Here is an 11,792-nt window from a genome sequence, read left to right on the forward strand (position 1 = left end):
GGTGGAGCCAGAGAGCCACGCTGGTAAGGCTAGGGCAGAGAGGCCAGGTCAGTAAAGATGGAAGAGCGCCAAGTAAGGCATATCATTGTCCCAGGCCAAGCCCGGGAAGAAGAAAGAGGGTGAGGAGACAGCAGATGGGAGGCGGGGCAGGGAGGGGCGGAGGCAGAGGCGGGCAGTCTACAGGCTGGCAGAAGCGCGGAGGCTTCCGGAGGCGGGTGCGAGCGAGGGCCGGGAGGCCGAAGAGCGGGTTGAAAACGCTCCTCAGCGGCTCTAGGGGGAGCCCCCTGTCCCCACAACCTTCCTCCGCCCTCCGCCCCCGGCCCCGGGCTGTCCCCGCCTCCTCCCATCCCTCCACTCCCCGATACCCAGGAAGACCGAGCGGGTTGCAAGTGCTGCTTTCGCTTTCCCTTCCCCGTGCCCACTCCTGGCTCCTTGTGCGGCGCTGGGCCCCCTACCCCGGCCATGGCCACGCTCAGGGTCCAGCCTGAAGCTCAAGCCAAGGTAAGCTCCTAGGATTAGAGAAGGGGCCCGCCGAGGGGCGTGGCTCCGAGGGGCTGAGGGCCTTTCCGACCAGCCCCCGACCTGGTCGGCGGTCCATCCACCGAGTCCAGGGTGCCCTGAGCACCTGAGCCCCGGGGAAGAGGCGAGCCACCCCGGTTCAGCGGGGTGAAGTGGAGCGGGGAGCTGGCGTGAAGGGGAACCACGCTGGCCCCGGGCCCCACACAGAGCTGGGACTGGACTGCCCATGCCGCATCGTGGTTTCTCCCTTAGGTGGGGTCCCCGGGGCCCACTTGACAGGACACACGTAGAGGGCTCTCTTAACACCCCTCCTCACACAAGCCCAGGAGACCCCAGGGATGTATTCACATGGACCACTCCCCATTCACCACCAGCAATGTTCTTAAACCCTGATCCAGCCCTACCAGGATCCACTCCACGAGCCCCAGATCCAAATTTCCACCACCCCAGTCACCCTCACAGGGACCCATCCCACCTTCTTTAGGTGTGGCCTTAGAGGGACCCACTTCACCCTTCCCCAGGTCAGGCCCTACATAGCCCTAAGGAAACAGTTCTCAAATGAACTGGCCTAGAGCCGGGTTTCTGAAGGCTTGCCTGTGCCCCACAGGTGGATGTGTTCCGTGAAGATCTGTGCACCAAGGTAAGAGCAGCCATCAGCACCCCTACCCGTGCCCAACTCCCTCGGCTCAGCCCTGGGGGTAGGGGTCAGTGTCAGCCTGGCCTCACTGCCTAGGAAAAGCTTGTGATTCTGATTCCCTTCCTCTTCAACCTCCACCTCAGGCAGAGAACCTGCTTGGGAGCTATTTCCCCAAGAAGATTTCTGAGCTGGATGCATTTTTAAAGGTATCAGAGGCGGGGCAGGAGGAGAGTGTGGGGACCATGAGAGTGAGGGGATGACAGGGACACCCTCATTTCCAGTTTCCCTTCTCTCACCCTATACCAGGAGCCAGCTCTCAATGAAGCCAACCTGAACAATCTGAAGGCCTCACTGGACATTCCAATACCTGATCCAGCCAAAGAGAAAGAGAAGGAGGAGCGAAAGAAACAACAGGAGGCAAGGCAGGACCTGGGAGGAAGGGCCCAGCCATGGGAAAAATCACCCTTAGTCCTGCCTCCCATAAGCCCCTCTCTCCCTGCAGAAGGAAAACAAGGATGAAAAGAAGAAAGGGGAAGATGAAGACAAAGGTACTTGAAACTAATGGGTGGGGGAGACTTGGGTCCTACCCTAGCCCTAAACATTCCTTTCCACTCTCCCTCCCTTCATGTAGGCTCAGTTGTGGAACTGACCCACTGCCTACTCTCTAGGTCCTCCCTGTGGCCCAGTGAACTGTAACGAGAAGATTGTAGTCCTCTTGCAGCGCCTGAAGCCTGAGATCAAGGATGTCATTGAGCAGCTCAACCTGGTGAGCCCTCCTACTTCCACCCCCAGGCTTCAGGTCGAATCCTTTGTCCACTTGGTCACTGCCATTTAGGACATGGTACTTGCCAGATCTTAGCAGGAGAGGGCACACCAAGTGAAGCTAGCAGTCCAGGCCCTGGGGCTCAAGATGACCTGGCATCCCTCCATCCCGCATGGGCAGGGTGCAAGGGACAGTAGGAACCCTGAAATTGGTTGATGTGGTTTTAATGCCATGCCTTTCCCCCAGGTCACTACCTGGTTGCAGCTACAGATACCTCGGATTGAGGATGGAAATAATTTTGGGGTGGCTGTCCAGGTAGGAGCATTGCCCCCTACTCCTCTGCCCTGCTGTGTAGCTCATGCTTCCTTCCACTCCTCCTATGCCTTCCTTCTTACTTTCTTCCCCAGGAGAAGGTGTTTGAACTGATGACCAGCCTCCACACAAAGCTAGAAGGCTTCCACACTCAAATCTCTAAGTGAGTAACTAGCCACCTGCACCCCCATACACACTCTGGCCTGTTTGGGAACAGAGGCCCAGGCTCCCTCTTCCTTCTCCCGCTTCATACACACTGCTTCCACTTTCCACAGGTATTTCTCTGAGCGTGGAGATGCAGTAACCAAAGCAGCCAAGCAGCCCCACGTGGTAGGTGAGCCCCACGTCAGGGTTCACAGGGGAAGGACACATTTCAAGTCATGCCTGACCCTGAGTTTCCACAGGGTGATTATCGGCAGCTGGTGCATGAGCTGGATGAGGCAGAGTATCGGGACATCCGGCTGATGGTCATGGAGATCCGCAATGCTTATGTGAGAAGGCGAGGGCAGGGCAGGGCAGGGGTGGGCTAAGGCACCTGTCCCAGGCCACCTACTCCCTGACCCTGAAGGCTACAGGCAAAGGATGACAAAGCCTAGCCTCGCCACAAGGCTAGAAATGGGGCAGAGAACCCTGCAGGCCCGTGGCTGACTCCTACTCCACCCTGGCTCTGTAGGCTGTGTTATATGACATCATCCTGAAGAACTTTGAGAAGCTCAAGAAGCCCCGGGGAGAAACAAAGGGAATGATCTATTGAGGGCCTCCTCTGTCACTTTGATGGGTACAGCAGAAACCTACCTTCTTTTTACTGGGGTCCCAGCCTTTCCCTTACCTTCCTCCTGTTGAAGTTTCTCTTTCACTTTGTCTCCTAAGCACAATAAATACAGTCGTACGGTTGCCCACCAGCCCAAGTCTCTTTATTGGATCCAGCCTCCCTGACCCTAGCTCAGGAATTTCCATTGGTGGGACCCACCCACTGGGTGATCTGGCTGTTGAGCTGCTGGTTGGTCCAGTCCTGCCGGATGTCATCAAAGTGGCAGTCAAAGTCCACAAGGTGCTGGTGGGCCCGGCCCTCCAGTAGTGCTCCCACCATTTGCCGTGACTCATCCCAGTCCCTCCACATCACTCTGAAATAGAAAACTCTGTGGAAGCTGGGTATGCTTTTGCACCCATAATCCCATCTACTCAGGAGGCAAAGGCAGGAAGATCATAAGTTTTCAGCCAGCCAAGTAAGTGAGATCCTGCCTCAAAATTAAAAAGAGCTGGAGATGTAGCTCAGTGCTCCCTAAATTCAGTCCCCAGAACTGAAGGAAGAAAGAAGAGAGGAGGCAGGGAAGAAAGGAAAGAAAGGGAAGGAGGGAGTGGTAGGATGGAGGCAGGGAAAGAGGAGGGAAAAAGAAAGGAAAAAGACCAGTAGAGGTCAAACAGTGGGCAGTGGGGCCAGATAGACTTAGCAGAGGTTGAGTTGGGGCAGGACCAAGGACAGACAAGGTCCAGGGGCTTCCAAAACCAGGTAGAGGAAACGGGGCACTCACAAGTTCTTGTCTTTGGGGACCCAGCGGAGACCTTGGTTCTCCAGGACGATAACCGGAGGCACAGGAGGCTGAGGCACCAGTTTCTTATTATCTAACTAGGTGAACAAAGAAAGGCAGGTGAAAGTTTCAAGGATCCTCCTCCCTCCTTTTCTCGACCTTCCCGCCCTGAAACCTAAGCCTCACCATAATAAGTGCTGTATCAGGGAAGAATTCTGCAATTCGCCCAGCGATTTTCAAGGCCAGGGACCCAGGGCTGTGCAGAGGGAAGATCAGAGGAGTGAGGATCCACTGTGGACAGACCCTCCCAGATCTCATGGATGTGGGCGCAGTTGTGGTCTTTCCCTGTGGCTGGCCTGGGGGTTAGGCCCCCTTGATGCTTGTGTGCTGTGGGAAACAGGCGCTCAGACACTGCTGGTGAGAGTGGAAATCAGAGGTGGTCTTTTTGGGGGTAATTTGACATAACCATCCAAACTGAAACTGTATACTATACATACGCTAAATAAATTCCATTTATGAAGAATTTACTGTAACAGGATACTATAAACAGGGAGACAACCTCAATGTTTAGAGTAAGATATCAAATAAATTATAATTACTCATATTCATCCGGTACAGCTGTTAAGGTAGATTTTGGTGTGGAGCTGGAAAGATATCAAGGACTTACCTATTTATTTTTGCAGTACTGGTGATTGAACCAGGGCCTTTGCACTGTGCTACATCCTCAGCCCACTTTTTATTTTGTATTTTAAGATAGGTCTCATATGTCTCTAAATCGCCCAATCTGGGTTCAAATTTTCAAACCTCCTGCCTCAGCCTCCCAAAGTGCTGGATTTACAGGCCTGTACCACCAGGCTTATCTTCTAATATTTATTAAGTGTGTGTGTGGGGGGGGGGTAAACCAAATTACAAAACTATAACACAGTATTTTTAAGTTGATCTCTCTACATGATATATACATAATGTATAAAGTCATTAAGTTGCTAGTTGGGGGCACCAATTAAAGCAAGATCATCTTTCTTGTCATTGTTGAAACACATTTGCCATTCCCACCCCTAAAACAGCTCCTCGGGGCAGGAGTCTGCCTTGTTCATTCCTGTATTTTCACACTCCAGTGCCCAGCATAGTGCCTGGGGTACAGACACTGCTCCTAAGCTTTTGACCCAGACAGAAAGAATGACCTTGGTTTATTTGCACCCCAGCCCACCCCCGACACAATCCTTGGCCTTCTGTCTTTGGCTCTCCCACTCACCTCTGGTCGTCCAGAGCTGCATTGGCATGGTAGTACCCAGCCACCACAAGACCGGCCTGCGCGCCCCACACATCCACCTGTCGTGGGAAAGGGGCCATCAGTAATTGAACCGCACCGCCTGCTCTGTGGGTGCGCACTGCTGCCAAGGGTTTGGCACGAACTTGCCCTAGGGGAGTTAGGGGGCTTGCGGTGCGGGTTGGCGTCCAGCGGCCGCACCTGGTTGAGGGCGACCTCCAGCATGACTGACAAGGCCAGGTGACTGTGGAAGAGGGGCACACAGTCGGTAAGGCACAGGCATTCTCGGGACCGCGGCGCTGGTGCCAGCAGCAGCCCGTTGACCGCAGCGTGCGGGTACCGGGCTGCGTGCAGGCACATCTTCACGTAGGCCCTGGCGGAGATCTCCACCTCCCCCATGGCGAGCAGGGCCTGCGGAGGTTGCTGCAAGCCCGATGACTGGGGTTCCCCGCCCCACGCAACCGAGCTCGGCCTCTCCTGTGCCCCCCTAGCTGAGGTTCCACGGTGACTGCTCCGTGCCACCTGTCCCGAGCTTGTCCCCAGTGCTGCCAACCCGGTCTTCAGGACATCCCGCGACACCCAGCCCTGCCCCCTCCCCCGCACCCCCAGTCCTTAGCCGGGCAGAGCAGATCTGCGCCTGCTCCTGGCTGTACCCGCAGCTGCAGCCCCGCCCACGTAGTACTCTTTGATAGGCCTAGAAGTTCTCATTGTGTTCAATCAGCTGCTGCAGCCAAGTCTGACCCCGCCTTTATTTCAAGGGAACTGAAGCGAACGCACTATTGTACCGGAAGAAAATCGCATGGTTCTTGGCTAGGTTCACTTTGGCTCTTGATTGCTGGGTGCTCTTCTGCTTACCTATTCTGTCCGTCCCCCACAGGCCCCTGGGAGACTCACCCGGGTCCCGTACCAGTAGACTTTGAAGATTGGGCTTGCTGGTATTATTTAGAATGAATGGATCGACACTCTAGACCAGCTGTCACTGACAAATGAGCTGTGTTACCTTCCCAACTGCAGGCACTTGGTTTCCTTGAGGCAATATCTGCTGCCTATTAAAAGAGATATGTGGGCACAGACTCCCAAACTGCCAAGAGTTGTGCAGTACATTCTTATTCCATATTTTAAAACGAGACAAGTCCCCGAGTTAAAAGAACAATTAATTCCATGAAGTTATAGCAAAGATCACAGTAGAGGAACCCTTGCCTCTACCACTCTCAGAGCAGAATCTGAAAGGAATATACAAAGACAAAAGGCTGAATGAGGGCAAGAGTCAAAAATAAAAACGTACAAATCATCCTTAATGTCCTGTGGTAATTTGCCCTACCATAATGCTTTTGAAGGACTTTCCCCCTGCCACCCCTTCAGAAGGCCATTTACCCTTATTTTATTCATTTAATATTTATTTTGGTGCTGGGAATTAAATGCTACATCCCCCAACCCCCCTCCCCTTTATTTTGGTACCAGGGATAGAACTCGGGACCTTGCGCTTTCCAAGGAGGCGCCAGAACAATTGAGCTAAATCCCTGGCCCCACCCTTTTTATTTTTGAGACAGCTTCTCACTAAGTTGCCCAGGCTTGAGTTCAAACTTAACAAAGCTCCTGCCTCCACACTCAATCTTCCCAGGAATCTCATTCTCCCTCAGGCTTGATCAAACTGATACAGCTCTGTGGACCTCAGCCACAGAGCTTCCCTTTGTCTCTCCTAATCATTCCTATAAGGTCTCTCCCAAATATCACCTTGACCATGAGACCACCACATGGAAATAACCTTGTGAAATTCCAAAATGTGGATTATCTGCAAGGCTGACATCCCGCTCCTTGCTGGCCTCAGTTAAAAGGGTGGAGGATTATGCAATCAGCATCTCTTCACATTCCCCCTACCACATTCACCTCAGTGTCTGGACATACATGGCACTCAATATATGCTATCATCAATGACACACACCAGAGATAATCCACAGAAGGAACAGATCCTTTATTTTCCTTCTAGTCTTGGGCTCAATACATAGATGGCTTCTCCTCACCCTTTGGGTTGACAATTTTCTCCAGGTTGCTACTGATGATATGATAAAGCTCTGCCTAGAGGAAGGCAAGAGGAGCAGGAGTTAAGTTCTTGGCCTTCCCAAGCCCCTCTACCCATCTCCATCAGGGGCTTATTCCACACTCACATAGAAGGCCCTCAGGTCCAGCACCATGGCCCTGAGATTCCCATAGGCTGCCTCATCTCTTTCATGCACCAAGGCCCGGTAATCCATCTGGCATATGGGAGGCAAAGCTGAGTCAGCCCTGTGGGAGGCTGGCACATTAGTCTGGTTTCTTCATGTAGGAAATAGGTAACTTGAAGATAAGTCCCTTTTCAGCACCAAGAAACAGGATCCATAGGATCAAGCAGGGAAAGGTGTCAAGACTGTTGAAGTCCAGATCAACTTTTCTAGGCAACTTTCTTTTTCACATATTTTTTTCTCTTTTTCATTGTAAGTTTTTACGTTTATTTTTGAGAAAGGGTCTCACTATGTAGTTCAGACTGGCCTTAGGTACTATGTAGCCCAGGCTGGCCTAGAACTCCAGTGATCCACTTGCCTCAGCCTCTTGAGTGCTGAAATTACAGGTGTGTACCACCATGTCTGGCTATGTTTTTCTTTTTATTTGTTGTTGTTTTGGGTTGTTACTTTCTTTTTTTAAAGTAGGCTATGCTTTTGGCTTAATATTCTACCCACTGCAAAAGTCATGAATAAGATAAAAAGAACCTCTTTCCTCGCCCTGCCCCCAGTCCCACCCCTCACCAGCCACGGCTAAGAGGCTTGGGACTATGCACTTACTACATGGGTCTCCTTGGAGGCCTTGGCCACAGCGTCCCCTCGTTCTGAGAAGTACCTGCCAGAGCAAGGGGTACCACAGGAATGTGTATTCAGAGAGAGGATTAGAATGCACACACCTTCTCAGAGTCTCCATCATTCTAATGGGACTATCTAGCTTTGGGGGTACCAAAGAAGCGTCCCAGGGCTGGGGATTTAGCTCAGTGGTTCTACCTCCTGCCTAGCAAGCAAAAGGTCCCGAGTTTGATCCCCCGTACCAAAAAAAAAAAAAAAGAAGTATCCCGGCAGCCCCCCATGCAGGTACTCCAGGGCCCTCACACGGAAATGGTTGTCTGGAAGGCTTCCACTTTGGTCTTCACTGCATTCACCCTTTCCAGAACTTTCTCCTGTGGTGACATAGGATGCAAAGAAAACACCTCATCTTTTTCCTTCACTCACTCTCTCTTCTCATAGTTCATGCCTGCCACCTATCAGTCCCAAGTCTCCTCACTCAGTGTCCTCATTAACCCCCAACCCCCTGAAATTGGGGGCTGAATTCAAGGCCTCATGCATGCTAGGCAAGCACTCTACCACTGAGCTATATGTCTAGCCTTTTTACTTTTTTTTTTTGAGAGAGGGTCTTGTTAAATTGTCTAGGCTGACCTCAAACATCCATTCCTCCTGCCTCCTGAGCAGCTGGGATTACAGATGTCCACCACCATGCCCAGCCTCATTCAGCCTTTTCCTACCTGGATTGCTACCCCAAAATCATTTCCATCCTCAATCTTGGGGATCAGATGCTGGATCCATGCAATTACCTATGTTAAGTGAAGGAATCATTCAATCAACCTACTAGGTTCTTCCTATTATGCCACTTTTTAATAACTGAGCATTTATCATGTGCCCAGCATTGTGCTATGAATTATTTATCATTTAATCATCACAGTAAACATCCAAGGAGGGCCAGGGATTTAGCTCAGTGGTTCCAGCGCCTGCCTTGCAAGCACAAGGTCCCGAGTTCGATCCCCGGTACCAAAAAAAAAAAAAAAAGTCCTTGGCAAAAAGCTTCTGCACTGCAAAAGAAACCACTAACAGAGCTAAGAGACAACCTACAATGTGGGATATCATTTAAAAAGGGCCAGAGATTTAGCTCAGTGGTTCCAGCGCCTGCCTCACAAGTGCAAGGATCCAAGTTCGATCTCCGGTACCAAAAACAAAAAAACAAAAAAACAAAAAAACAAAAAAAACAAAACATCCAAGGTATATATTCTTATTGTGCCAATTTAACAGACAAAACAACTGAGTCACAGAATGTCTAAGTCACTTACTTAAGGATATCAGCTGGGTAAATGATAGGGTCAGGATTTGAACTCAGTTTCCCTCTAGAGCCCAAGCTTTTAAACTAACTTACTATATTATATCATTTGCACTGTGTAGCAGGTACAGCAGTAGGTTCTAGAGTTATAGAGGTGGATATAGCATAGTCTCTGATTTCAAGGGTACTGTTATGAGGTCCAAATTTTTTTTAATTAAAAAAAGAAAAATACAAGGTCTAAGAGAATGAGGAAAATAGGCTCTAAACCCAAGACACAAAAAGAAGTATCCCTGATGAAGACCAGGTCTCTAAATGAAGTACTTGTATCCCTGAAGGTTACCAGGACTGAGCCTTGCTTGTCTTTTCTTCCCACTTTTCCCAGTTCCCCAGCTTACCAGAATGCACTTTTCTTTGAGAGTCCATACTTCTGGCTTAACCAGAGCAAGGAGAGCAAGGACCTTCTCATTCCCAGGGAGAAAGCCACACTTAGGGACTGTGAGAAAGGGGAAATTCAAGTCCTTTCGCATCAAGTAGTCAATGTGCCCTTTCACCTTCCCTAGTTATCCCCTCATCCATTACCTTCTTTTTTCTCCTGCTTATCTGTTTCCATCTAGGGCAAAAAGGGGGAAAGTAGCTTTAGAAAAGTCATGGAGGTTAAAGGACTATCATTTTCACTGGGTTTATAGCCCCAAACCCCGAGTGCCTCACCTCATCATCCTTTGATGGAGGGTCTGGGATAGGGATGTCCAGGGGAGCCCGGAGGGAGGTCAAGTCTGCCACATTGAGGGAGTCCTCCTGCACAGAGCTCAGTCAGAGCTACCCAACCCCTTCCTCTCACCCTGAGTCACAGCCTTCCCTCCATGGATTGTCTGCCCTCTGCCTCTCAACCTAGGCTCGGGCTCATACCAGGCCAACATTCTCAATCCACCATTCATAACTGTTCTCTGCATGCTGAACTCAGTTGTTAGCTTGAGAATGTGAGCAAAGAAGGCAGTCATAGATGGGGCAGAAAGGGCCCACACTACTCACATGCAAGAGCTGGCTCAGGTATATAATTTTCTGTGGCAAAAATCTGTACAGGAATTCCTCAGCCTGTGGGTTACATTGCAAGGGTGGGGAATCAGAAGATGAACGATGAGATATGTGAAAAGTGAGACCAAACAGCCCCTTGGAAATCACTGAGTCCTAGGCTTATAAATGAGGAAACCGAAGCCCTGGAAATGTAGGTACTTGCCCAAGCCGGTAAGTGGCAGAACCAAGTTTAGAACATGGTATTCCTGCTTTGGGGCCATGCCTTCGGTCCTCTCCAAAAGATAGGAAAGGAAGTGGCAGAGGTGGGAAAAGCTTTAAGAGGGGTCCAGTTAAAGGAAGAAATCAGTAAGTAAGAGCTCATGTTGGGTGAAAGCTTGGTAAAGGGAAGTAAGGACCAAGTCTAGGATGAGTTTGGGGGTTACTCTAAGAGGCTGTGATGCAAAAATACTACTCCAAGGTTTTGGGTCAAATTGTTCGAATTCGTAAAGACTTACCTCCTGGAAAAGATTTTGTCTGAAGACATCTACCTGCACAGAGAACAGTACCCGGATGTTGGTTAAGGGTTTCGGGTGCCAAGAGTAAGATCCCAGCCCCAACGGGGTGGCCGCCAACTGTGGCTCAGGCTTTTCCCACCAGCCAGTTTTCCCTGGAAGCTTCTGCTCAGTGCAGACTAGCCAGAGGATAGAAATCTGGGAATCCCGGGCAGAAGCAAAAGCACTAAAGAGAGGTTGGGGGAGTTCTCTGGAATCGCCTTGCTCCCATGGAGCACCCAGCTTGGCTTCCATTAGGAGGTCTCCCTGTCCCCTTCCTGTTCTCCGGCTCCCCTTTACCTGTTTGCGGGCCTCCTCGCTCAAACGCACCCCACAAGCCTTGGCCATGCTGCTCCACTTGCTAGATCTCCGGGCTAGCGGCTCGGGCTTTCGCTTTCACTCCCCAGGGCCAGGCCCGGCCCCTTCGGCCCCGCCCCCTTTCTCCCTTTCCCCTTTCCCTGGCAGGCTGCAAACTGTAGGTAGCCCCTCAGCCATTTCCAGCCCGTTGCCACTAGGGGGAGCGGTGGGCTGGGTCACAAACCCAGGGGCAGTCCGAGGGAGGAACTAGGGAGAGTAAGGCTTTGGAGACCTCAACAGGGGCTGTCCCTCGAAGACAGGAAGGGCTTTTAGAGAGGCTGTCCAGGAAAAGTCCAGAGTTGGGATGAGAGGAGTGGGAGAATGGGAAAGGGAATATTCAGTGGCCCAAGTCCTCGGAGAAAGCTCGACTGCCAGGAGGGAGTGGAGAGAGTGGGAGGGGCGTAAAGGGAGGGTCTGGAGCCGAGGACTAGTGGAATGTGGAAGGGAGCAGGGACGGGGACTTTCCCAAGGAGAGCACCTTGTCTTGAGGACTTCGCTTAGCCAAGATAGAGCCGACCAGAGTCGGGTCCGCCAGGGTGGTACGCCCCAAGTGGGGACAGACCGAGAGAGGAAGGCTTTGATATAAATGCGCTAACCCCTCGCCTGGGACTACCCGGAAAAGGCGGAGCCAACCTGGAAGAAGGCGGGGAAGAGCTGTAGAATTGGAGAAATAGGCAGGAACGTGCAGTGGGAGGAGCTGGGGCTGTTTACCTCCTCATTGGTTGGTGCCTGGCGCCCC

General features: G+C 51.4%; 3 protein-coding genes across 5 annotated transcripts; 1 reads left to right on the plus strand and 2 right to left on the minus strand.

The window, feature by feature from the left end:
• Positions 1-197: 197 nt before the first annotated feature.
• Psme1 (proteasome activator subunit 1) lies at positions 198-3,133 on the plus strand. The gene is made up of 11 exons (XM_004864129.4): positions 198-501; positions 1,127-1,159; positions 1,300-1,362; positions 1,463-1,573; positions 1,659-1,704; positions 1,825-1,922; positions 2,166-2,234; positions 2,327-2,394; positions 2,507-2,561; positions 2,636-2,722; positions 2,905-3,133. Exons 1-11 carry the CDS (start codon positions 463-465, stop codon positions 2,983-2,985), a joined length of 750 nt encoding a protein of 249 aa, XP_004864186.1. The 5' UTR covers positions 198-462; the 3' UTR covers positions 2,986-3,133.
• Positions 3,124-6,246, minus strand: Emc9 (ER membrane protein complex subunit 9). Of its 2 annotated transcripts, XM_004864130.4 has the most exons (5): positions 5,229-6,239; positions 5,013-5,089; positions 3,947-4,016; positions 3,764-3,858; positions 3,124-3,355 (listed from the first exon to the last, which is right to left on the minus strand). In XM_004864130.4, the coding sequence occupies exons 1-5, from the start codon at positions 5,424-5,426 to the stop codon at positions 3,175-3,177; spliced, it is 621 nt and encodes a 206-aa protein (XP_004864187.1). In that variant the 5' UTR covers positions 5,427-6,239; the 3' UTR covers positions 3,124-3,174. The 2 variants fall into 2 exon arrangements, with proteins under 2 accessions (XP_004864187.1, XP_087053358.1); XM_087197232.1 differs by lacking the exons at positions 3,764-3,858; positions 3,947-4,016 and having other exon boundaries at positions 5,229-6,246.
• A 734-nt stretch (positions 6,247-6,980) lies between these two features.
• Psme2 (proteasome activator subunit 2) lies at positions 6,981-11,663 on the minus strand. 2 transcript variants are annotated; one of them, XM_004864128.4, is made up of 11 exons: positions 10,997-11,663; positions 10,661-10,693; positions 10,164-10,226; positions 9,843-9,929; positions 9,714-9,744; positions 9,530-9,627; positions 8,569-8,637; positions 8,159-8,226; positions 7,844-7,898; positions 7,193-7,279; positions 6,981-7,103 (listed from the first exon to the last, which is right to left on the minus strand). In XM_004864128.4, exons 1-11 carry the CDS (start codon positions 11,042-11,044, stop codon positions 7,023-7,025), a joined length of 720 nt encoding a protein of 239 aa, XP_004864185.1. In that variant the 5' UTR covers positions 11,045-11,663; the 3' UTR covers positions 6,981-7,022. The 2 variants fall into 2 exon arrangements, with proteins under 2 accessions (XP_004864185.1, XP_021099515.1); XM_021243856.2 differs by lacking the exon at positions 8,569-8,637 and having other exon boundaries at positions 10,997-11,149.
• Positions 11,664-11,792: the final 129 nt, after the last annotated feature.

This window comes from Heterocephalus glaber, unplaced genomic scaffold, assembly GCF_053883595.1.
Source record: "Heterocephalus glaber isolate CG9 unplaced genomic scaffold, H.glaber_assembly_v1.0 deba00001662, whole genome shotgun sequence".
NCBI lineage: Eukaryota > Metazoa > Chordata > Mammalia > Rodentia > Bathyergidae > Heterocephalus > Heterocephalus glaber.